The sequence below is a fragment of the Manis pentadactyla genome, chromosome 5 (genome assembly GCF_030020395.1).
Source record: "Manis pentadactyla isolate mManPen7 chromosome 5, mManPen7.hap1, whole genome shotgun sequence".
Classification (NCBI taxonomy): domain Eukaryota; kingdom Metazoa; phylum Chordata; class Mammalia; order Pholidota; family Manidae; genus Manis; species Manis pentadactyla.
The window spans coordinates 168,309,527-168,336,884 of record NC_080023.1 but is presented as its reverse complement, the minus strand read 5'-3'; the positions used below and the strand labels follow the sequence as shown (position 1 = coordinate 168,336,884).

General features: G+C 39.2%; 1 protein-coding gene across 2 annotated transcripts in view; it reads right to left on the bottom strand.

Annotated features, from left to right (window-relative positions):
* PTPN1 (protein tyrosine phosphatase non-receptor type 1) overlaps positions 1 to 27,358 on the bottom strand; it is a 65,280-nt gene that overhangs the window by 17,041 nt on the left and 20,881 nt on the right. The window contains exons 2-3 of one of the 2 annotated variants that reach the window (XM_036901989.2): positions 5,116 to 5,206; positions 2,045 to 2,145 (exon numbers count right to left, since the gene is read on the bottom strand). In XM_036901989.2, the coding sequence (XP_036757884.1) occupies positions 2,045 to 2,145; positions 5,116 to 5,206 (192 nt within the window). The remainder of the gene's footprint in view (positions 1 to 2,044; positions 2,146 to 5,115; positions 5,207 to 27,358) is intronic. The other variant, XM_036901990.2, reaches the window with a different exon arrangement.

Genomic DNA, 27,358 nt, shown 5'->3' with positions numbered 1-27,358 from the left:
TCATTCTTCACATATTCTCCCTGAAGCCCCCCACACCCTCCCCGACCTGTGAGCCCTCAGTGCTCCATCACCTTCTCCCCTGAACTCATCTTGGAACTTGCTGCTGAAATCTGCCATCCGCACTCCAGAGAGTCTCTGACAACAGCAGATGACATGTGTAACCCTTTCTGGCCAACTAACAGAAAGAAAAATGGATCCTCCAACCTGATCCAAGGACCCCCTCAGCAGGCACCAAGCCCCCACAGCTGCAGCTCTGCGGCTCTCCCCAGCTGCTAGCCTGTTGCCTTCTCTACAGCACCCTCCCCACCCCCAGTTTAGAAAGGGTCTGAGGGATTAGAAATCATGTTAAAATCTGAAAGGATACACACCAAACTTAGCCAGTACTTCAACGTGAAGGTGAAGGAGGGCATCTTTGACAGTATTCTCTGTATTTCTATACCTCTGACTTTTAAAAATGAGACCAAAGACTTGTATTATTTGCATAATGAACAACACTGAAAATAAAAAATGGACAGTTTTCTCAGTTTTCTGGCTTGGAAAATGTTTTGGTCATTTTGTTTAGGGGTGTGGCTTTGGGATCAGGCTGCTTCAATCCCTTTTGTAAATCCCAGGGTAAAAAGGCCATGGAAACAGCTAGATCCACCTGTGGTGTCACCCGACAAAACAGAACTTCAGATGTGCTAAGTAATTGCTAGGACGTGGGGGTGGGGAGGACAGTGGTACAGGAGTTTCCATGGCGATTTCCTAATGCTCCTTTGGGCTTTACACACCCTATCTATCTTTGCTTTGGGCCTCCTGACCCCACACTAAAGCTGAATGGCTGAATCAGGAAGTAAGAAACTTGGTTTCTCCTAAAAAGAGAAGTTTCTAAGAAGCCACTTTTGCCTCAGCCTCTTCCCACCAGCTTGCTACCACAGCATCTCCCTCCTTAGCACCCCACCCCAACTACCCCAGAGGTACTGGAAAGACCGCAGACTGCGGACCGGGTAATGCCTGCTCCCTCCGCTTATACCAAGAACTTCCTCAGGGGCCCCCCGGGGACTGAACTCAGTATGGCTGATGGTCCACACGCTGGGAGGCGTTATGGCTTATGTTGGTCCTGGCTGAAGAGGAACTGGGACAGGAACACAAGGGGCAGCAAAGGAGGGTCGTGGTGGATGTGCTCTTACCCAGCTCCCTGCCCCAAAGCAGCCTTTGTTCACAGTGCTTTCCAGCTTCCCTGTCATTTTAATCTCCAAATATTAAGCAGAATTATGATACTCAAAATTACCCTAAACCCAAAGCCATATTTAAGATGGACAAATCAATATGCAATGAGACAACAAAAATTAGATTAAAAAAAGAGAGAAACTTAGGACTGTTTAGATTGATTTATAAGGAACAGACTAAGACTTGAGAAAATTTATTAAAAAGAAACTCCCTTATCCCCTTTTCCCAGTTCCCACGGTCTTTGGGTCATATACCAGTAAGTATTTCACAAGAAGGTCAATTATTAAACCACTTCTACAGGTTTTTTTCCGTAAAGGTGCCAAAAGCCAGTGGGAATTTTAAGGGATTTTGTGTGCTTGCTCACGTAATCTAATGATTTTTTTTCCTGGAACAAAGAATCACATTGGCCCATGCTGCAGAATTCTGCATGGACACTTGGACAAAGCCTCCTGGTCCAGCGCTCACCCCCCGAGACCTCCACAGCACCCCTCATCCCTCCTAGCTCGGTGGCGGGCACCCATGGCATCAGCACAGGCACAGCCCTTCTCTGTCAACAGACCATAGGCAGTTCTGGCATTTTAATGCTGTTTTCTATAAGCCCAGCAAGGCCGTGCCTCCCAGAAAAGATCTGTGTTACAACCATAGTGAATCTCTGAAGGAAGATTTCTTTCCTTCCTTGTTGCTCTTCTGGGCTAAAACCTGACCTCCTACAAGACGCGGCAAATTTTATTTGAGGTGGAGATAACAGAGCTATCTAGAGAGAGATAACTCTAAAACTCTTAAGCTGACATCAAGTGAGGCAAAACCACTGGAAAAAACTGGACAACCCGTTTACCTGGGTAAGAATGTAACTCCTTTGGGCTTCTTCCATTTTTATCAAGCTAGCATTGATGTAGTCATTGTCTTCTTGATGTAGTTTAATCCGACTATGATCAACTGAAAGGCAAACCACAACTCAGGTTAACCCTGGGGGACCGAAGTGTCTACACAGGCAGTGCACCCCATGCGGAATGCGAAGAAGGTGAGTCAGTGGCACTAAGGCTGTCACACTGGTTGAGACTGTGCTATTTTAGTGAGATTAGTCATCAATATGGGGATCGCTCGTACTTTCAGAAAGGTTTTGGAAGGTTTGAAACTAAATAGCGACAGAGACAAACTAAAGTACAACATGGATTATGTCCTACTTGGAAAATCTGTTCTTAGGGCCTATCTTCCTATGATACTTATTGCCATCCCCACAACTCAGTAGGCTGAAGGGGGTGTCAAAGGATCTGTTCTCTGATGCCTAATACATACTTTTATACAGTAAAAAATATGGTGGCTACAATCTTTGAAAGGGAACAAAATCCACCAAGAATTCCACCCAGTCCTCAGAGCTCTAGTTGGTACAATGAGCTATACAGTACGTTGGATTTACGGTCTCAGCTCAGGCGTAACCGAGTTGGAGATTAAATGTCCTAAATATGCAGCAGTATGAAAAATCATACCTTGAATTCCTTTACACAAGGATTTTTTTTTTTAAGTTTCAAGTATAACATACTTAAATGATTCTAAATTTCTCAAACTCAGAACCTGTCATGATCAAAGACATTTAAAAGAGAGTTTAGCTGGAAAAAAAACCTCTGAATCCAAAACTGGAAGTATACTAAATGTAAGTTTCAGATAGGTTTTAGAAATAAACTCTCATTTGGAAGGTCTACCCCAGGTTACTGAAAAGGCCCAGCCAGCCACTTCTTTTCCCTTTACCATGACTCTGTCACAAAAGCAATGGTTCCCTGAGGGCCACTGTCATTATCCTGCCAGTGCTGCTAACACGAGCAGGTGGGTACTTTTATTTTTGATGAAACACAAAGGACGGGAACTCGGATGGGCCACTTGTAAGTAGTGTTTCTCCCCCAGCCCAATGGGAAAGAAAACAGGGACAAGTGGTTTGGAGCTTTTTGTTTTAAAAGATTCCAAAAAGATGTTTTTGAAAATGAGCCACCGTTTGGGATAACCCTCTACCATCTCACTGTAGAGGGTTAATACAAATCGAAATACTTGAGTAATATCTAAGTGGGTCAAGGAGATAAAAGATTTCAAAGGAATGTTATGTGACTGGCTTTGGTGGGTATGTGAGTGGGGTCACCCCGAACTGGGTGACCTTGGGCAAAGAGCTCATCCTCTGAGCGCTGGGCTTTCATTTGCCAAATGGAAGATAACAAGAGCACCTTTTAACTTGAATCATTCTCTGCATTTCCCTCATGACCTTAAAAACAAATTACTTTTTCTACGGGAAAGTGGAGGTAGAGAAGAAAAAGAAAAACAGGAGAAGTGAGATCAGGGAGTTGAAAAAATGTGGGAATCGTTCCCCTGGAAGAGTATTTTAAACACTGTTTCTTTCTCTATAAAACTGATTAATAAAACCATTTAGATGTGCACTGATCAAAAATGTAGAAAAGGAATGTTAAAGACAACATTACTGCCTAATTCAGAGCAAGTACAGCAAAAGCTGGAGACCAAGGTGTCTCTGTGTAAAATGGGAACAGTGGTTGTGCTTTTAAACTCAGAGCAGTGACCAAGACCTCGCAGCAGAATATCCTGGGAAGAGGGCTTTTTTTTAAAGTAAACCTATGAGGTGTCACAGCCTAGACATGCTAAATCAAGAGTATCAAGCATTGGGGCACAATCATGTGTCACTCGATAACCTGGAATTGCACTTCAGATGTTCCTGGCATGTGCCTCCAGTTAACAACTGTCTCAACCACAGTCAACATTTATGAGTGAGACACTGGACTAAACAGCTTATGTTATTTTATCTTCACACAATCCTGAGATCAGTGTGACTCCTGCTTTTCTGAGTATCAGAGCAGAGTACAATTTGCCCAAAGCCACACTGCTTTAAGTGGCAGGCTGAGATACAAACCCAGGCAGGGGACTGTGGCAGCACTCAAAGGTAGACTGCTCTGTGCCAACCTAGGCTGTCCATCTTCAGTCTCCCCCAGGGAAGCTGGTTGCTCTGGGTGCTGCACAATTCAGGGCAGGAGGTACTGCTCACTCCCCTGCAGAGAGCACCAAAAGCTGCCACCCACAGCCACGGAACAGTGCACCTGACCAGGCACCCAGGAACAATCCACTGAACCTTCTACGTCCCTGCTAGAGAATACTGCCACGGGAAATATCAGAAGCCACAACCCTCACTGACTGATGAAACCTGGAGGTGGATCAGAAAATTCTCTGTGGCCCAGGGGAGATAGCAAAGTTCATGTTTTTTTCTCAGCTTTAGTTTTTCTTGTTATATACAAATTCTAACACATTTAGTTCTTTACTTTTGAGATATCAGCAGATGGAGAGCCAATTACTCATAAGGCAGAGGAGGCTGCCAGAGGCCAGCAAGCATACTGAGAGCTAACAGCATGAAAGAGGTAGAAAAATGACCATGAATGCGGGTGGGTATGGGAAGATCCTATCAGCAGGGCTGACTTGCATCTCTAGTCGGGGGTGGAGCCACTCCCACCCCTTATTGCCTGTGTAGGGCATCATTACAGTTCAATGCAATGCTTGGGGTCTAATAATACCTTTGCTGAGTCATCCAGAAAAGATTATATTATGCCCACTATACTCCGCTTCAGCTGGTAGGAAAATGATTCATCATAAAATAGTCAAAGCTAAAAAAAAAAGTGCTTTGAACTTAGCTGAATTTTCCAGAAACTGAAACCTTACCCCTTCTACAATGGCAGAAAATGAACCATTACTCTAAGTCTCTAATGCCTTTATTATAGGAAACAATCAAGTCATAATCCTCCACTGCTATCGATTTATTACCAAACCCCAGGGCTAAAGGGGTCTTGACTGAGAGGCTTGGCAGCTGGGGAGGAGCCGACGCGGTGGCAGCAGGGAGACCGGTATTGGCATGTGAATACTTACAGGGACTGACATCTCTGTACCTGTTTCGGTTTTTGTTCTTAGGAAGCTTGGCCACTCTACATGGGAAGTCACTGGCTTCGTGTCGGATATCCTACAAAAAAAGGATAAAGAGTTCTCTTTTGAAATCTCTGCCATCGGGAATGCATCCAGACATTTAACTGACTGTGGGCTATGTGCCAGGCACTGAGGAAGACCCAGTATAGAAACTGACATCAAAGAGAGGCAGGCAGTGTGGGAAACACAAGGTGATGATTCATAAGCATGTACAAGGTCAAGGAAGGAAAACAGAAGAAGAACAACCACATGCCTGCAGTGCGAGGGAGCGGCATGGGTCTGGGAGCTGGGAAGATGCAGGCAGGAGGGTAGGGAGCTGGACCTCCCGTCTTATGCAAGGAAAGTGAGGAGGCCGGTGGGGAGAGGGGAGAGTAGACCGCTGGAGTATACAGGCGGGTAGGCCAGATCCTGGAGCCTTGAACATCAGGGCTGGGAGTTCCATCTGTAACCTTTTGTAAAACTTCAGTTATCAGGAGCAGGTAAGAAGTGCACTTTTATGCTACAAACTATCTAACTGCTTTCCTAGGAGACGGTAAACAAATCCCATTGAACCACACTGTCAGAAAGATGAAGTGCCTGGATTAACAGAAGACCCAAATTACCACTCAGTTTTGTTCTCCTAAAATGCCACTATAATCACATTTAGAAATCTTTTCTTTTTGATTTGTATTTTATTATTATTAAGACACACCTGCACAACAATGTGAATATACTTAATGTCGCTCACTAACTGTACAATTAAAAATGGTTAAAATAGTAAATTTTGTTATGTATTTTTCACTACAGTTAAAAAAAACAAAACAGACAAACCCACAAAGGAGAACAGGAGAGAAGACTGCAGCAACAAATGTTTGGAAGTTGGAAATCAGACAGTTTTGTAATTGGCTGCGGAAGGCTGTTTAGCAGGAAGGTCTGAGAAAGCTCAATTACAAGCCAGCAGAGGGGAAAAGAGAGAACCACCCCGATTCCTACCACAGAAACCTCAGAGAGCGCTGCCTCTCTGGACAGTGGGGTGGGATTCACTGCAGGGGCCAGGGCTGGTGCTCTCTGAGAAGAGCTGCATCTCTACCACCCCTACCTTCCCCATTCCATGCTGCTGGATGGCTGCTGCCTCATACTTCTGCAGAAATCTGGAGACTTATTTCTGGAAAATGTAAATCAGGAGGCAGAGTGTTCTCTAGATGATCTGAGCAGACAAAAGGAAAGACCAAAAGATACCACCAACTGGGTGTACAATTATGAGTCCACCTTGAGGCCCCATGCCCAGGTTAGCGCTGACAAGAAAGCCCCTTACACCCACCCCTTCAGAGCTCTTCATTGGCCTTATAAGCCCCTACTCTTCAGCATGTACAACTGCTGAATACAAGATGTAAGAGGAAAACCTTCAATATAAAAGAGATTTACAAGAAAAACAAAACAGGAAAAAAGTCCCTTAGAAGAAATAAGTTGGAGAAAAAAAGCTTTAAAGAAATGTATTATTAATTACTCAAAAAGATTTAAGATATTGTATCTGTGAATTAAGAACAGGATATTACATAAAATAACATAAAAATTTCACTTGGAACTTAAAAACAAGCTTAACTGAGGGGTCAGAAGATAAAGGTAGAAGACATTCTCCCAGAAAGTAAAGCCCAAACAAACAAGCAAACAAACCCAAAAAACCACACACACACACACACACACACACACACACACACAAGCAAACAAACCCAAAAAACCACACACACACACACACAAAAAAAAAAAAAAAAACCAAATAAACACATTTTTAAGAATCCGGAAAGATGAAATACAAGGAAAAGAAAACATCAAATTCTCCAGGGAACTCTTTCCAGACCCATCAAATGCTCATAATGATAAAAACAGACCCATACACAAGCACATTAATGTGCAATTTCAGAATCCTGCATTTCATACGCCTCAAGGAAGAAAAATAAATTCACTTTCACAGGATAAGGTGATTAAGAGTGGCTTCAGACTTTGCCAGAAGAACACTGAAAGCTGGATAACAATAGAGCAATGCTTCAAAATTCTGAAGAAAAGTTATTTCCAACCCAGAATTCTATATCCAGTCCAGTAACAATCAAGTGAGAAGGGGCAAGAAAAACATTCCAGGCACACAAGGCCTCATAAACTTTACCACCCATGCTCCTTTTTCTCAGCAATCACTGGGGCATGTCTTCCACCTGAGGGAAGAAATAAACCAAGAAAGAGAAAGATAAAAGATGTACAAGGAAAAACATCTGACACAAGACCAAAGGCAAAGGAAACTCCTACAGAAAATGTAAAGGAAGGTGCTCCCAGGATGACAACTTTGTGCCAGACCCTGAGGCAAGCCGGCCAGATTGGAGCAGTGTGACTCAAGAGATAGATGTGTCAGCCACATGCCTCTGTCCGCCATACCAGCCGTGGGCAAACCACCACGGGCGCGGGTGAGGAGGAGACCTGAAACCAGGCAGGGAGCCCAAGCGAAGGACGTCCGGGTGATGGCTGTGCGTGGCAGGCCTGCAGACGACCAACCCAGACAGGAGGAGAGTGGAGGTCTCCGGTACAGATGCCGCCAAGAAGAAAACTGCAATGTAGAAATCCCTGAAACTGCTCTGCCCGCTCAGTTACTACCCGCCTGCAGCTACTGACAGCAGCTGAGATGTGGTCAGTCTGAAAAGAGATGTTGTGTAAATGCAAAAATATGCATCGGATTTTGATGGTTTTCTACTAAAAAAGAAAAATAAAATATTTCAAATACTATTTGTAGAAATAGCATTTTGAACATATTGGGTTAACTAAATTATACTATTAAGTTCATCAACTTCTTTTTATCATTTTTATTTTGGTTACTAGAAAAGGTAGAATGATATATATAGGCACTGGATTTCTGTGGGACAGTGCTGACTGACCGTATATAAACTTGTCCTGAGAGGCTACAAAAAGATGCGTGAAGAATCAGCAATAGGTAGAAAGAAAACTAGGCAAACAAAAAACAAGGTAATTAACTATAGGAAAAATTTTAGAAAGGAAACAGTGTAGCATGCCACCTCTGGCTAAGTGCACAGGCAAGTAATGTAAATAATAAATACCGTTTTAACCAAAAAGTATTAAGATGCTTTGAGAATGGGGGAGAAGAAAGAAAAGGGAGGAAGAGAAGACAGGATGGCTGTTAAAGAAAATGAGATACTCTACCTTAGTAAAATTCTAAATTAATGAACCAAAAGCTAAACATTTTCCTTAGAAATATGGATACATATAAAGCTAGAATCAGCAGTTCAAAGAGCTAAAAATAGTCGTGAAGAAAAAGACTGGGAGAAGGGGCTGAGGTAAGGGCAGCAAATCACTGGGTTTTATTTAAACCTACTACAGTGCCATTTAACTCTTTAAAGCATACACATATTCAACTTGGACTTTAAAAAATCCCTGTATTCTGCTATTTATTTAAAAAACTGCAAAATGGAAGGAGGTAGTTTTTGACTCATACTAGAGATGAGTAATTTAAAAGCATGTTAAACAAAAATAATTCAGTAGTAACACACTCATCACACCATTTATGGATGAGATTAAGCTTTCAGAAAATGCTACAGAGCAAAGAAGACAACTTGAAGGAGTAAAAATCTAAGCCTTAAATATGTTGTTGTTCTTATTATTTGGAAACATTCAGCAACAGGTATAAATTCTGCCTTGTGGACAAGCTGGTCAGCTCAGCTGGTGTGACTGGATGAAGACTGAAGAAATAACTGATATGGATAAACAAAACTGAGGACATTCACTGAAGAAACGAGGGCCAAAATATAAATAATAGTGTGCAACTGATTTTATTCTGCCAAAGAATTACTAGTATGTACTTTTTTGGTGTCCCCTCTCTCAAAAAGAGAAAGAGAGAGAGAGTAAAACTTGGGAGATGTCACTTAATAAAGATACTGGGAAAATAATGTATTCTGCACACAATACTTTTTTTTTTTTTTAATAATTATTTTTTATTGAAGGGTAGTTGATGCACAGTATTACATTACATTAGTTTCAAGTGTACAACACAGTGATAGAACATTTATATACATAATTCGAGGTTCCAGCTATCACCCTACCAAGCTGTTACAATATCTTGACTATATTCCTTATGCTATACATTACATCCCGGTTACTTATTTATTTTACCATTGGAAGTCTGTCCTTTTTTTTTTTTTTTTTTTTTTTTTGTGAGGGCATCTCTCATATTTATTGATCAAATGGTTGTTAACGACAATAAAATTCTGTATAGGGGAGTCAATGCTCAATGCACAATCATTAATCCACCCCAAGCCTAATTTTTGTCAGTCTCCAATCTTCTGAGGCATAACAAACAAGTTCTTACATGTAGAACAAATTCTTACATAATGAATAAGTTACATGGTGAACAGTACAAGGGCAGTCATCACAGAAACTTTCGGTTTTGCTCATGCATTATGAACTCTAAACAGTCAGTTCAAATATGAATACTCATTTGGTTTTTATACTTGATTTATATGTGGATACCACATTTCTCTCTTTATTATTATTATTTTTAATAAAATGCTGAAGTGGTAGGTAGATACAAGATAAAGGTAGAAAACATAGTTTAGTGTTGTAAGAGAGCAAATGTAGATGATCAGGTGTGTGCCTGTAGACTATGTGTTAATCCAAGCTAGACCAGGGCAATAAAACATCCACAGATGCAGAAGATTTCTCTCAGAATAGGGGGGGTGAGGTTCTAAGCCTCACCTCTGTTGATCCCCAATTTCTCACCTGATGGCCCCCCTGCGACTGTGCCTGTCTTAGGTTGTTCCTCCCTTGAGGAATCTTACCCGTCTCTGGCTAACCAGTCATCTTCCGGGGCCATACAGGGAAATGTAGAGTTGGTAAGTGAGAGAGAAGCCTTATTGTTTGAAAAGGTTAGCTTTTTACTTCTTTGCATATTTATGCCCTGTAGCTTCTATGCCCAGCATTTGTCTTGAGGTATCTTTACCACTTGGAGGAGTTATGATACTCGGTAAATTTGATATGAGGCACGAATTCTATTTAAGGGTTGTAATTAGGAAGGAAGAAGAAAAGCTATAGAAGTAGTAGGCGGAAGAAAACATGGGAAGATTGGTTATTTCTTTGACATATCTTCTTGTAGAGTAACTTCAGCGTATATAGGTTTTAAGCTACTACTTAAATTGCGCACACACATTAACATAATAGGAGTATAGGTATATAACCAAAGCATATCTGTAATTACCAGCCATCTCCAGTGAAACCAAGAAAACCATTAAGGCACCTTAGGCATTTGTGAAAAATTATCTATGATATGGTGGATATTGTCCAACTGAACTTGAACAGTCTGAGAGAAATCAGACAAATTAAAACAACCCATTCCTGGGGACTGTTCACATGCCATATGTTCTTTTAACAGTAAATAGTCTGTAGTTGTAAGAGTTTGGAGCACTACAATTTGCACTTCTCCAAATTCTTGGTTGAGTTCCAACAGTATAGATCCAGTCAAATTTGTTGTTTCACTGTATGCACAGGCCAGCTTAGATATCTCCTTCCTCATTCCCATGGCAAGTCCAGGAACTGGTGGGATGAGTGCATCTACTGCTGTAGCAGTGCGTGGATCTTTGTTGGGGTTTTTTGATGATCATCTTCTGGCATGAGTCTTCCAGAGAGTGCAGATGTTGGAAGTTCTTTTTCATATCGTATCTTAGTTCATTTTCGGGGTAGCCCAATTAGGCTTTGATCCTCTGTATAAACACAAACAGACCCTTTGCCTACACTTTTATATGCCCTTTATACCCTTGTGTAGAACTCGTTGGAGGTTACCACACAGGAACTGCCCTTTTTTTTTTTTTTTGCTTTGTTTTTGGTATCACTAATCTACACTTACATGACGAATATTATGTTTACTAGGCTCTCCCCTATACCAGGTCTCCCCTATAAACCCCTTTACAGTCACTGTCCATCAGCATAGCAAAATGTTGTAGAATCACTTCTTGCCTTCTCTGTGTTGTACAGCCCTCCCTTTTCTCCTACCCCCCCATGTATGTTAATCTTAATACCCCCCTACTTCTCCCCCCCTTATCCCTCCCTCCCCACCCATCCTCCCCAGTCCCTTTCCCTTTGGTACCTGTTAGTCCATTCTTGAGTTCTGTGATTCTGCTGCTGTTTTGTTCCTTCAGTTTTTCCTTTGTTCTTATATTCCACAGATAAGTGAAATCATTTGGTATTTCTCTTTCTCCGCTTGGCTTGTTTCACTGAGCATAATACCCTCCAGCTCCATCCATGTTGCTGCAAATGATTGGATTTGCCCTTTTCTTATGGCTGAGTAGTATTCCATTGTGTATATGTACCACATCTTCTTTATCCATTCATCTATTGTTGGACATTTAGGTTGCTTCCAATTCTTGGCTATTGTAAATAGTGCTGCAATAAACATAGGGGTGCATCTGTCTTTCTCAAACTTGATTGCTGTGTTCTTAGGGTAAATTCCTAGGAGTGCAATTCCTGGGTCAAATGGTAAGTCTGTTTTGAGCATTTTGATATACCTCCATACTGCTTTCCACAATGGTTGAACTAACTTACATTCCCACCAGCAGTGTAGGAGGGTTCCCCTTTCTCCACAGCCTCACCAACATTTGTTGTTGTTTGTCTTTTGGATGGCAGCCATCCTTACTGGTGTGAGGTGATACCTCATTGTAGTTTTAATTTGCATTTCTCTGATAATTAGCGATGTGGAGCATCTTTTCATGTGTCTGTTGGCCATCTGTATTTCTTTTTTGGAGAACTGTCTGTTCAGTTCCTCTGCCCATTTTTTAATTGGGTTATTTGTTTCACACAATACTTTTTTAAAAATTGATTTCTGAATTAAGATACATTCACAAAGTAAAATGCACATCTTAAGCATGCAGTTCAGTAAGTTTTTCTAGCCAACTTTGAGGTATAATTTACAAATAATAAAATATACCCATTTAACACTGGGCATAGAAGCCACAGGGCATAAATCTGCAAAGAAGTAAAAAGCTAACCTTTTCAAACAATATTGTTTCTCTCTCACTAACCAACTTTACATTTCCCTGTATGGCCCCGGGAAGATGACTGGTTAGCCAGAGATGGATTAAGATTCCTCAAGGGAGGAACAACCTAAAACAGGCACAGTCACAGGCGGGCCATCAGGAGAGAAACTGGGGATCAACAGAGGGGAGGCTTAGAACCTCACCCCCCCCCCCCATTTTGAGAGAAATCTTCTGCATCCATGGATGTTGTGTTGCCCTTGTCTAGCTTGGATTAATACTTAGTCTATAGGCACAGACCTGATCATCTACATTTGCCCTCTTACAGCACTAAATTATGTTTTCTACCTTTATCTTGCATCTACCTACCACTTTAGCATTTTATTAAAAAAAATAATAATAATAATAATAAGGGAGAAATGTGGGATTCACGTATAAATCAAGTATAAAAATCAAATGAATAATCATATCTGACTTGATTGTTTATAGCTCATGATGCGTGATCAAAACCGAAAGTTTCTGTGATATGACTGCCCTTGTACTGTTCACTATGTAAGAACTTGTTCACCATGTAAGAACTTGTTCGTTATGCTTCAGAGATTGGAGACTGTTGAGAAATAGGCTTGGGGTTGATTAATGACTGTGCACTGAGTCCCCTATACAGAATTTTATTGTTGTTAACAACCATTTGATCAATAAATATGAGAGATGCCCTCTCAAAAAAAAAAAAATATATATATATATATATACCCATTTAAGTGATTCTCTACTTTAGAATGGCATAGGGGAAGTAAGTACATGCATGCTCTAATACAAGTATTTATAGTTTAATTCATTTAATAAAATAAAATCCCAGGATTATAATCTTAAAACTGAGGAGTGATAAAGTACCTTTAAAATTAAAGGTAACTAATAATAGTGGTTTAGAAGAAAGCTAACAGACGATTATGCCATAAAACTTTACAGAATTACAGCAAAACAAGATTTCTGTACTGTAAAACTGTAACAAAGGTAAACTGACTTCCCCAAAGCACATTACTTATGAATTAAAAAGTTTAAGGAGACTTCCTACACAAACATAAAGTATTCCTAGGTCTTTTATTATGCTGATCAAGATTAAATGATCCACCAAGATGTAAAATTTCTACGGGGAGGATAAAATAAAGGCTTTAATCTGATGATGAGAAGATGAATGCTGGGTAAATTTGGGAGCCAAGCCAAAAAGGAAACAATAAACTTGTCATGAAACGTGTTCCCAGAAGTATCCCCTAAGCAGAAACATTGATCATGTCAAGAGTCATTTCAAAGGGTACCTCAGCACTTCAGGCATGAGACCACACTAAATTAGCAATTTTATTAGTGGGAAATTAAATTGACTAACACATAATAGATTTTTTACCTACCTCCTCCGTACCCTAGCCAGTTCTTTTTACTGGCTTTTTAAGAACCTACTTTCTATTCTCAGTGTAGACTTCAGAAATGTGATGGAATAAAAAATATAATACATGTCAAAACTCATGTTCTCCTAGAGAATAAATCTGATACTGTACTACTGAGGTGGACTCAAGTTTGGCCAAAGCTTAGAGATAAATGGTTTAAATTATATTCTATCAAAGACAAGTAGTGACGCTGTGGCATCTTGCTATGTTGATGGACAGTGACTGCATTGGGGTATGGGGAGGGAACTTGATAATATGGGTAAATGTAGTAACCACAATGTTTTTCATGTGAAACCTTCAAAAAAGTGTTTATCAGTGATATCTTAATAAAAATGAAGAAATAAATTATACTCTATCATTTTATATAGGCAATGGGCATCCACATTAATTATCTCTGAATTATCTCTATAGTGAACCATTTTCATGGGAGAAAAAAAGCAAGTTCTTCCAAAATTACAATCTAGCTGGGTTACAAAGCTGGGCTACAAATGCTTCATAAAGTTTAAGCAGAAAATCTGCTAAACTGGAAAGTTTTTATGTAAGAGGCAAGGAAGTGAGTGGGGCAGAAACCAACATTACCTGAATGATTTCCAAAGCTAGTTCCTGATTCCCATCCTCCTCCACTCCTTCAACAAGGTAACAGATGACCTCCCAATTAATACAAAGGGATAACATACTTAGTTAGAAAGCTCTGGTCACAGAATGAATTAGGGCCCAGAGTGAATCGATCTCTGTATTTATTAGGAATGCTCATTACCCATTACTCAAATACCTTCTCCAAATCCAATTAGGCGAAAAGTCAAAGCTGACAATTTTTACTTGGAGATTTCTATTTTTTTGAAAACACACAGGCATAAAAGCCAGTCCAGCCTTGCAGAAATATTTTCATGTTTATAGTAAGCAGTCATTAGGCTAAACATAGCATTTTGGGTTTCACACCTACAACTGGGTGAATGTCTCCTACTGGCTCCATGGTAAATTGCATTATTCATTTTAAAACTATTCCACAAGTGAAGAGGCGCAGACAGCACCAGTGTCCCGTCAGCAATGGGAGTCGGCTAGGAAGGCTGAGACTATCGCCTCTCTATCCATATCTCCTCTTGGCACAGCCCTTGGCCCAGAGGAGGCCTTCAACTTAATTCTGTTGGTGGAATTAGTGAATGGTTCTAAAGGCTCTGGAAGCTCAGAGTCCCTAACACAGCAATTTGCTTCATTCAAGGAATAGAAATGTTCCTAAAAGGGAATGAATGTTTAAGCAAACAATCCTATTTTCTCAATTACCTGTTACAACACGAAGTTACTAGAATTATTATCATTTTCATTTTGCTTTGCAGTTGGGCTACATGGCCTCCTCACAAGATAGCACCAGGACAGTTACTGAAACATGGATTCAAACACAAAGGGTAATTTGTTAACAGTTCTGACAGTGATCTGTTCTAAAAGTCTAAAGGGAGAAAAATCTCCACTAGTACTTTTTATTCACCAGGATGACAAGTGAGCTACAAAGTCCCTTAGCATCTTAAACATGCTCTGAGTCTCCTAACTCAACCACAGCAACACACCCAACTTACAAATGGCTGCCTAATTTGATTGTTGGAGCTGTTACCTAGTACTTTATGGAAGCTACTGGCTCTCAGAAACAGAAACAGATAGGGCGTGCTAGGCTGAAAGGAAATGCAAAGTACAGTAACAGCAACAATTTGAAGTGCAGTAAGTGAACATAAAGGGTGTACATTTCCTGGAACTCCTGCAGCAGTCTCTGCTGAGTAGAGAGGTATATATAGAAATGGGTGGGGGGAAGGGGTGGCTAGCCTAAAATTTTAGAAACCAAATCGTCAAAATAACATGTGCTGAACAAATTTTGTTAGTCGTAGATCTCATGAAAAATAACATAAAATTTCTGAATAATAAAGTATACGCTGAGAAATGCACAAATCATTAAAGTCAGAGGTAAAATGTCTTGCAAGTTGAAAGCAATGCTGTACCCTTTATATATGGAAGTTAATGTAACAATATGATCTGACACGAAAACCTTAGGAAAATATTTTTATGATATTTATACATTTATATAACCAATATGCAAGAAGTCATACTCAATATTGTTAAATTGTAAGATAAACTACAACACTTAGGTAATAAAAAGTTTAAAATATAGCTAACCAAGTATGTTTTCATTTAGATTTGAAAATGATTATGTACTGAATAAAAACGATGCTGAAAAGCAAACCAATCACCTAAGAATCTTGTGAGTGGCTGAAAGAGAGGAAGGAACAAAATTGGTTACCCCTTAAAGGGCAGCAGGAAATACAATAATTATCCCGGCCAGAGCCTGAGGAAGCGTTGGGTCATCTTGTACACTGGTCTGGGGCGAGGTTAAAAGATAATGGAGTTACAAATCCTTAACAGAACAACTACATATATTTGGGAAATGACATGGAAAAAAGCATAACCAAACTGCTTTATAAATTCTCCACAAATGATAGGCTGCAGGCAGGAGTGGGATGAAGTGGGAAGGGGGAACATTTGGTGGAGACGGTGGGTGGGACTGATTTCACCCTTTGATACACACCCTCTGCTCCAAACACAAAGCAATGGTCGATTAGCTATAGAGGAAAGCACAAAGGCACAGCTAGGCTCAACAACAGAAAGAGAACAAAAATGAAAAGGAAACAAAAGCCCTCCCTCTCAAAATGGCCAGTAACGCAGTACCAAAAACACAGAGGTAACGAGAAAGTGAGCAGAACGGAATGCAGTACAGAGGGATAGAAAGCCTGCAGGAGCAGACACTGCGGTAGGGTAAAGCTGCCGAACATCCAGGATGAAGAATCCTCAAAATAAATCACAGTATGTTTTGAAAGCTTCAAAGAGCTTTAACAATGTCATTAATTTCTAACAAATCTACGGTTACATGGCCATTTAAAATAGCTTCTGGAAAGATAAAAAGGGACAACTGTCATTGATGGTGACACTAAATCATTTACAAGAACAAAGCCACTTTATAAATTTGTGGTTAACAGCCATTTTTGATTCCTTTATGCACTTTCAGAACTGAAAATTAATTTCCAGTTGTAGTGATATGATTCATTTGGAAATGTAGGATCTTACCTCTAAGAAAACTTTGTGATTAGTGAAAGCATATTGATACAATGTTCTACTACTGAAAATTTTTAATGCAGATAAAATGAATTTGGAAACAGCATTATACTAAGCTGCTGGAACCTTTATATTATTTATACACAGAAAAGGATTATTAACAAAGAGGTATAAAAATTGCTTTCCCAAGTGTCATTGACTTTGAACTTTACTTTTACAGGCCTTAATAGTATCGTGGGTTTTGTTGTTTTCTTTTTAAAATCACTTATGTTTTCTGTTAAATGTTACTAACTTCACCTTGGGCAGAAATCAATAGGCAGAAAATGAATCAAGACTTCCAGTAATTGATGTCAATAAACATATTGGAACCAGTACCTTTTTAAATGCTGAGAACCACAAAACCATTCCTGTAAGAGGAGAGTCTAAAAAAATGGAATCTACTTTCACTTCTGTTTTGTTTACCTTCTGCTTTCCATAAGGACAGTTTAAGTATGCAGGCCCTGGGCTTCTGGCACTTTGCCCAAGGACAATGGTACAGTTGACTAAGGACACAAGTAACTGGCAGACATCTGAAAGTGGAAGGTTTACACCTTCCTTTACAGGGAACCAGACTGCCAACCACCAGCTTCCTCCCTCCACGGTTTATTTCCCTAAGCTCAGCAGTCACGGGGAGGGACCTCAGGAGCCCACAGGATATTCTCACTCTGAAGTAACTGAGAACCGTGCATCTAGAGCTGGTATGACACTACTGTGCATAATTTAGCAGTGTGAATGGGAAGAAAATAGAACGTCAAAATGAAACTAGCTTTGGTTAGAAAGAATTTCTTTAATATTTCAAAAGCAGCACAAGATTCTGTTACCATAACCAAGGAAAAAGCTTTTGCAGTATTATCATCAACCAAATGAGTTTTCTAAATACTTTCTAGATGTAATGTACTTTTGTATACACCATTTAGGGGATCAGAGATGAAAAAAGAAGACATGACCCAAAGGCCAAAAGCATTAAGTGACAGTTCTTCAGTGAGGCCACAAAAACAAAACAACTTGGGGAACAGAGGAAGTAGGTGACGGGGCTCTTCCTCCTGGCTTTCCAAAGAACCCTGTGTATGTGGATTGAGGAAACAAGGTTTAGATTCAATATATGACTTCCTTCAAGCCCCAGTATGCAAGCACTCTTTAAGGCCTCTGCTTGTGTCGTGATCACTAATATTCTATTGGCCACAGCAAGTCACGTGGCCACACACAGCTTCAAACGTGATTCTTCACTTCTGGATGGGAGTCACACTCAAGAGGAGCATGATCACAGGAGGAATTTGGGGCTATTTCTGCAAACAACCTAATGTTAATGGTGTCTTTTCATGAACAAAAAGTTCTTGATGTCAATGTGATTCAAATTATCAATCTTTTCCCTTTTAACATTAGCTTTTTTGAGGTATCTTGGTTTGTTTAAGAAACATTTGCCCATCTCCAGTTCATAAAGACATTCTCCTACATTATTTTTGAAAGTTCAACTCAAGAAAAATGTTTTCTGCACATCTTAATTTGTAACTTGATTATGTCTCAAAATGTGGGAATAAAACATACAGACAACAATATGACATATACATCCCTTCTAACGGCTGTTTATGTGCACAGTCAGCACAACTTTAATAAATTAGCCTAACTTAGCTAGTAGATGCTCAGGCGCTGGACCATGCCCATGTAGGGACTTGTCTCCTTCTGTCTTTTGCCTACCAATCTTTGGGAGTATTAGTGTTTTTCTTGTGCTTACATATATAGATAGGCTTTTTACACATTTTAAAGCCGTCAATTCCTTGTCTATGCTGGAAACCACTTTTCCAATTTGTACACTTAAAATATTTTATGTATAGGAAATTAAGTGTGGGAGGATGATCATAAAATTGTCAATATATTAACAACAGAACTGCTGGGGCTACCTTGGCGGTAGAAGTCATTTTTCTTTTCTAGTGTTTTCCAACTTTTTCTACAGCAAATGTGCATTACCTGTGTAAGTAAAAGTCTAAAAGTAGTTTAAAATTTTTATTCATCCAAATCTATTAGCCTTTTCTTCTGCAATTTTCTTTATTGCTTCTAACCGTAGAAAGTCTTCCTCAGCATGGTAATATCTTTTTTTAAAAACATTTTATCTAGACCCATCTGGAATTTATTTTCCTGCTACAATTTTCAACTATGGCCATTATATTCCTTTAAGTCTCACACTATCCTAGATAGATGTTTTTTTCTGGTTCAGCCACCTTAACAGTTGCATTATGCTCAGATGTGATCTTTGCGTTTGTATATTATACTATAGTAGCTCAAACAGTAAACTACAGAGAGCTCCTCTTCCCTCTCCCTAAATTCGAGTAATAACAAAGCATGGTTTCCAATTTCAGAATGAACAAACCACTATATTCAGAGATAGATGAACCATTATAATTAGGTAGAGTTGATTTTTTAAGATATGCTGCAGGCTAGATTCATTCTTTGCAACTAATCAGCAAATTAAAGATCAAGAGAAACCCAAGAGATTAAAATATAGAGAATCTTTAAAGCCTACAATAGTATTTCTGTAGTTAAAATGAATATGGTTACTTTGTCATTCCGTATGGAAAGAATGGGCAGGATGGCTCTGGTACAAATTTTTCCCCCTATATTTATCTGGCATGTATTACAATGTGTATAAACTTGTAGTGAAATAAAAGAAAAAAAAAACCAAAATTATTTCTGTTCACCATATTCATAAGCAGGTTTTTTTTTTTTAAAAAAAAGCATAGTTCTCCATGTCAGTTACTTCCTTCTAACTTCAGTCAAAGCAAATTTTATTAAATGTTTTTAATTAAAAAGCAACTTTCAGAGTAACTACTTCGAATAATATCCAGCATAAAGTAGAAATATCTAAACAAATGAAATCAGTACATCTTCCCACCTCCTCAACATATTTAATGAGACAGATTTTGTTTAAAGGGTTCTATCCCTTCCTCTTCTTCAGTCATAAGCCTTGAGCAACAGATGCATGATTGTTTGGTCATCTGCCTACTCAGGGATGAATACATAAAAAATACATTTTCTATACTATGGAAAGAGGCAGTAAAGCTTTGCTAATAACATATGATCAATTTTTAGAAGCTTTTGAAGGCTGATGGATGCCAAATCCTTCCTCAAGAGGGCTTGCTCAATATCTCAGTGCCACACTAAAAGTATACAGGAGCCAAAATCCATATTTATATATTGCTAGATACTAAATAACTGAAGCTATTGTAGAGCTAATATCCTTTAAAGATATTACAATTAACTAGATCCTCTTCCTCCCAAGGGTCACAAAATGTCAGCATCTAAGTTGGGCTAGCAGGAAAATAAGTCCCTAGGACCAAATGGATCAAGCATTTTGCAAAAATTAGTATGAAGAACTTCAGAAACACTAAATCTAGTGACATTTTCATGTAACAGCAATTCGAAACAGAGATTCAAAAAAGCAAACCACTATTAGAATGTTTGTGTTCCTACTGTGCTGAAACACAATCTTCACAAGATTACTTAGAGCAGCAAGCAGTATAAAATATCACTCGTATTTTCATTAGAACACAGGATAGTTGAAAAGCCAGAGTTGTAAAATTCTTTTAAAGGTAATTGGTTTTACCACCCAAGTATACTATTTAAAGCAAACTCCTATATAAGATGCTAAAGTCAAGTCTTGAGGATCACCCTCATAATCAAGACCACAGTATATTACTGTACTTGCAGGCAATTTACGTCCTTGCCTTTCAAGTTGTGCCAAGTGTTGGTGGGGCAAGTAGTTAGGTCATGGGCTCTGTCCTCAATGAGTTCCCACTTAGTGGGGGAATACCACCCATGGCCACAAACACATACTGTTGAGTAAAAAGTACTGATTAGAGAGGAAATCTGTTACACGCGAAGAAGGGAAAGGCATCGGGATTAGCTAATAAAAATGAGACTAGTAAATTCAGGAGTAACTGCAGAGCAGCCACATCTGCTGCAGAGGAAAGAGACAGATCTTCCTGGCACTGCTAAGCAGCTGCCTCTCCTTTGAAGGATTTGGATGGCATCAGTGGGAGGAAATAAATCACACAGCTGTGTCCGAGCTCTTCTGCCCAGCCCGTTCCGGCATTGCTGCTTGAAAGGAAACCTCAGCAATGAGGGCTGGGGTGGACATGGCCATTCCTCACTGGAGCCACCTCAGAAGCCTGCTGCTTGTTGCACTCTCCAAGCCCCTGCCACCACACCAAGGGTCAGAAAGGAAAGCATGGGCCTGCAACCCATGCTTGTGGGCCAGATTCCTGGTGTGCACAGAGTACACCTAACACTTCCCAGACTTCTTGCCTCTGCTCAACAGGGCTGGAGAGGCTTTCTAGAATGATACATGAGCCTCCCCAGCTCAAAGGAGCAGACATCCACAGGTCTGGCTTGTTCACCAGCACAGCATTATTCCTGCAGACAAAGGGCCTGCAATAAGGATGAAGGATTTACTGAATGAGTGTGCAAAACAGGTCAGAAAGCACCAAGGTGAGAGTATGAATTTGGAATTAAGAAGAGATCTAGCATGAGGATGACACTGAAAAGCAAATAAATGACTGCAGGAAGAAAGTACCAATGACCCAACTAACTTTAAGTTCTGTCTGTTCTCTAATTGACCTCTTCAACAGAAGGCTCATGGGTGATTTTCCAGTAATGAGTAATTTCCTGCTTTGATACCCAGGGAATGGCTGGGTGTGAGAGAAACATTTCTTGGAAGGATGTGCCTCTTCCCCCCACTACTTCTGCAGGCAGCACCACTTTCTGATGTGGCGCATTCCTGGAGAAGGCTACATTTCATCTGAGGCTCCCCACATCTGCGGTACAAATTAGGGAAGGAACAGGTCAATGGCTGAGGAGGGATTCAGAACAAAGTACTCCCAAGTCAAGACACACTGGGGCCCTCTGCTGCAGACACTGTGCCCGCAGGAATACTGTCTTCCTAGCTCCACATGCCTAGCTGAACTTGCCAAGGTAATAAACTCCCTAAAGGCTATATTCTGAATGTACTTCCAGGCTGATGGGCACCTCAGTCCAGACCCTGGATGGCATCATTTCATTTCCATGATATTTCATCTTTCTGAGTCCAAAGTAGGGTAGTTCTGGCTCCTCTGATACCTGAGTGTTCAATTCCTTTTTTCTTTTTTGCAACAAGTATTTATGATGCTGGGGTTTACTTCAAAACAATCAGAGCAAGGAGAGGTTATTGGGTGGGGGTACAGGTAAAAGAAGATGGGCCATGAGTTTATAATTTACTGGGTGATGGATATAGAAAGGTTCATCATACTAATCTCTCTACTTTTCTATGTTTCAAAGTTTTCATAAAGGAGAGTCTTAAGATTCACACCTTTTTAAGTTAGTGGGAAATGATATACTCAGATACATGTTGTGAGAGATTACTCTGGCTTTATGATTCTGGGAAGGATGGTGGCAGCAGTGGCATGGTTTTTCCCTCTTTCTGAATCCCTCCATAAAAATCAACAGAGCAACAGGGATAGCCAAACCAACAGACAAGCCCTCAGACAATTAAAAACCAAGGTCAAGGTCTGCTTATGATTTTGAAAGTCTGAGTAAGTGGGACAAGCCACTTATTAAGATCAGCATTTAGGTGGGGGCGAGTAGAATCAAGATCACAGGTGGTTCTGATGGCTCTGAGATCAGCAGAATCCCCAAATCACCACTGGTAATAACTGGAAAGTATGACAAGCCAATCTGTGTTAACAGCCAAACCAGGAGCAGATTCTGTAGGCTCCAATGGCACAGGTGGTGACGGGCTCTCAGATCCCCCAAGATGCTGGGGCACCTAGGCCATACAGATTCCCGAAACTCAACCACCAAAACACCCTTCTAGGACCAAGGCCTGAACTGAGGAGAGACTTCGGGGAGTAAAACAAATTAAGCAAGATATGGACAGAAGGAAAGAGAAGCCTGAGGTCATACAGGTAAGATGGGAGGAATAGGGGGAGCAGGTCTTAGAAGGTACAAGGTCATTTTAAAAATCACTTCACAAAGACAACTGCAGGCAACTGAACATCTCTACCACAGACCCCCTTCTTTCCTAAAACTACAGGGAAACTATTCACTTAAAAATGATCGGTAGACAAGGAACTACGAAGTCCCACACAGCATTATTATACAAAGAGAATGAAGGACAAAAGAATATCCCTACAGAGAATAAAAGCAAGCAAGATGCCCACGCAGATAAACACTAATCCAATGAGCTAAAAGAAATTAAGAAAATGTTGGACGCTATGAAAGAAGAACATAAATAAGAATGATAAATCAAGAAACAAAAGGTGACTAAAAAAAAGAATGACTTTAAAAGAGAAAAGAAATCAGGAAAGAATTAAAAATAATGGACAAAAGATATTCAGAAATGAAGACAAGGAGGAACATGAGAGCAAATGAACACATTTAATGCCTTAAAAGAAAGAGTATAAGGGGAGTTAAAAAAATGTTTTTAAATAATCAAATAGAAACAGGTTCCTTGTACTTTTATAATTTTCTGAAATTACATTAAAAAGATTTTAATTATACTTTATATTTTTTCATTTTTTTTTATATAAATGAAGAAAGAGTTAAGAGTTTTTGAGAGAAAGTGAAAGAGATAAGCAAAGGAGATCAAACATACACATAACAGAAGGTCCCTGAAGAAGGAAATCAAAGCTATGTAAGAAAAAAAATATTGAAAACTAATTCAAGACTTTCCTGAAATTAAAAAAAATAAGTTAGAAATCAGGTATTTAAAAAACACACTGGTTTTGGAAGGAGAATAATCCAAAATCACCAACAATAAGACATGTTTTAATACACAATTAGACTTTGAAATAAAAGGTTAAAGGAAGATCCTTTTGTAGTCTAGCAAAAAGACCACATTATTTACAGAAAACACAATTAGATTGTCAAATATCCACAGCAATGCTTTGGATCAGAATACAATGGAATAACATTTAAATTATTTAAGGAATAAAATGTCACCTAAAGATTTCTATATACTAACAAAAGGTGTATTTCAAATGTAAAGGCCAGAGAAGAACTGTTATGAATGTGCCCTGTAACTCATGGAATGTATTTCCAATAAACGTTTCCTGAAAAATCTAGAAGAGAATGAGCATCAGGCAACCAAAATGAGAGACTTACAGAAGAACTGAAAATGAACAGTAATATTTCCTAGTAGGTCCAAAACAAAAGGTTGGTGGTAAGTGAAGCAGAACAGGAAGAGTTTTTGAGAAACAATAATCTTGTTGGTCAGTTTTGCAAATACCAACTGAGAACCCTCCTATATCAACTGGGAGTGCCTCACATCAGTACTGGGGGGGAGGGAAGGGGCAGAAATGATGACTAGGGAACTTCAACACTGTTCACAGAAGGGATTCACAGTTATAGCCGAAAACTGAGAGCACTAAGGATATATAATAAAGATATTAGTACAGAAAGACTCATTAGAAAATGCTAACATTGGTAACTACCAAAAGACTTAATCACTCATAAAATTCCTCCTCAAAAATTATAAATATCATCTCCACAATATACAACACAAAAACATAATGAAAAACTTAATGTTAACAGTCTACAGTGTCTATTCTTCTAAACTGTTCTCCAAACACATGCAAACATAAATAATGAATTCTTATCACTTGTTTTCACATAGATAGGCTCAGACTACACACATTATTCTATGATATAATCTTGTTCTCCAGCCAGCTGACCTACCTTCATTTACTCAAGAGATTTTTCAGCTGGGTGTTCTAGAAGTATCAATCACACTGGCCAACAGAATAAACTCTCTCTCCTGATTTTTTTTTAGCAATTACTTATTACTTTATCTAGAAACTATAAAACGATGTTTAATAAAAACTGTGTTGTTAAAAATGACTTCAACATTTTAACTGTTAGGTGTGAGAAACAGGTTCTCCTGTTGAAGTAGTTTCTGTCTATTCTCATGTTATTAAGCTTTAATTATTATGAGCCGCTCAGGCCAGCTAGAGCCCAACAGTTAATCTTTCACTAGGGAGAGCCTAACCTCTCTGCTAAGTGACCATATTCTGGACAGAAGGAGCTCCCTTCTCTCACTACTCAAACTCTAACCTGACAATCACACCTAACTAGTTTTTCTTCTCAGGCTTTTTTCATTGCTTGGATGGAGTCCCTTGGCAGTTATTTCCTGCTTTTAAATTTTTTCCAGCCTATTATCTGATCAGTGTGCTTTTAGCTATGCCATTCAACTTGACAACCAGCATCAATCATCCTGGTTTCCCTCCTGCCCTCTCCATGCTTTCTGAACTTTTTTTTAGTTACTCTAAAACAACTTCCTTTTTACTTTTTATTATAACTATTGTTTCCTTCCTTTTTATACCCCAACATTTAAAATTAGGGGCATTTTCTGATTATAAAGGTAATATGTTCTCATTTAGAAAATTCAAGCAACACTGAAAACCAGACTACCTGTGAAAATCAACTGACCACAAATGTGCCAACCAGGGGGTGCACGTCATTTTGGTTATTTGTCCCACGGGGGGGAGGTCAACAGGTAGTCAGATGATCTGTTACCACCTGAGAAGAATATCCACCCAAGATGGACAGCAAAGATCCCAAAGCCTCCATTATTGCCGTTGCTTTCCCTGTATGTTTGTTCTTCTATTTACTATGCTCTTCTTAAATTACAGGCAACTTGACACTTACATCACTGTCAGGCCTTTTTCAGACACAGTTGATACTTCAGTCTATTTTGAATGGCACTGAATGGTTCTCCCTTGGTTAGAAACCATCCAGAATATTTTTCAGTAGCCAGTCAGAAACTATAAACTGGCACAACTGTCCAGAAAAGATCAGTAGGCTAGTAAAGTACATTGAAAGTGACAATTCTGTTTTCAATCCTTTATTTCTCTTACAGGTAGCTGATTTCTTAAACAGGTTTAGAGAAAAAAAAAAACCAATGGCATGAGAGGTATGATAAGGGGAGGGGATGCTTTTTGAGAGAATTTTTTAAAAACCTAGAATTAAGTCACATCAAAAATACATTACTAATACAAGATCTATGGACAGCAATGCACACACAAATGAACAAAAGGAAATCTGAATAAAATGGGCAGCTTGTATCAGTGTCAATATCTTGGTTGTGATATTGTACTACAGTTTTGCATAATGTTACAGGGGAGGTGCTGAAGGACTGGGCAAAGTATAGAAGGGATCTCTGTATTATTTCTCACAACTACATATGAACCTACAATTATCTCAATAAAAATGTCAATAAAATATGATTGACAGAATACAGACAAAATGTTTATATTACTGATATTATATAGTGATAGGGATAAAGAACACTTTTCTTCTTGTTTTCCATAGTAAACATCCCTTTTAATGAAATATAGTATTGATAAGAAAAGTAAGAATTCTTAACAAGGGTTGAAAGGATATAATCCAAACTCGGGACCCTTTAAAAATCATTTTATAAAATCTCAAGGAATATGAGTAAAGTGAATACACAAATTTTCAACAAATCATGGGATTCTAATGTAAGACAAATCCTTACTTAAAAATTTTTTTAAATTATTTTATAATCTGTATAAACAAAGGGGAAGTATTGTTTTGTACAAGTGAACACTAACTTCCAGGGGTCCATTTATCTGAGGAGAGCTGAACTCTGCAGACCAGTGCGCTGGCCACACATGCCTTCCCTGTGTTCGTGAAAATTGCTAAGCCCCTTCTACTAAAAGGCTCACCTGCTCCACCCTCTGGGCCTCACTTAAGCACTTAGTGACCCCTTGAAACCAGCTGAAAGCCCTTGTTCTATCACCTCCTGGCACCTCCTCCACAATTAAAATCCACCATTTGTGTGACGGTTTCATGCTGTCTCCTTCCTATGACTATAACAGAAACCACAGGTAGGCATTCCTGATCACCCCCATCTTTGTCAGTGACCAGCACACTGCTAGCAACTGCAGTCTCCCAAAAAGTTGTAATGAATTACATGCCAACATAATTTATAAGAATTTATAGGCGACCATCATTATGGTTTACAGGGAAAATTAGGGCTCTTCTGTTCAGGAATAATTGTTAGGGAGATTACTTTTAAGTGCTGATTCCTTCATATGGTTTATTTAATTTCACATTTCTGAAGGATTTACAGAGGTATCACATCTTACACGGAAACTAAATTCTATAGTTAGCTATAGGCAAAAGTTGCCTGTAATTAAGATGAACTTGGGGAAAAAAAATACCTTAAATTGCCAGCAATGAAGCCTTAGCTATTTCAAAGCCCAGGTCTTAACCTCTTTTGTTTCTCTTTCAACTATAGCCTCCTTTGCCCTATGCACTGTACCAAAGTGTGATCTGATGGGACAATGTGTTATTTATAGGAATTTCTTCCCCCACCTCATGGGTGGAAGGGGAGGTGAGGTGGGGCTACAGTATGTATAGTTTTACTAAGGAAGGTTACATTTAAGTGTATGTATGATCCAAGTCCACAAGGAGACACTAGGCCAGACATTATGGTACATTAGGTACTAAGAATACAAAGATGTGAAAGACACAATCCCATATTCTTAGAAGGTTCACATTCTAGCTAAAAAGCAAATAATATATAAGCAACAGAATAAAAATATTAATTCATATAAAATGTTACTAAGTGTT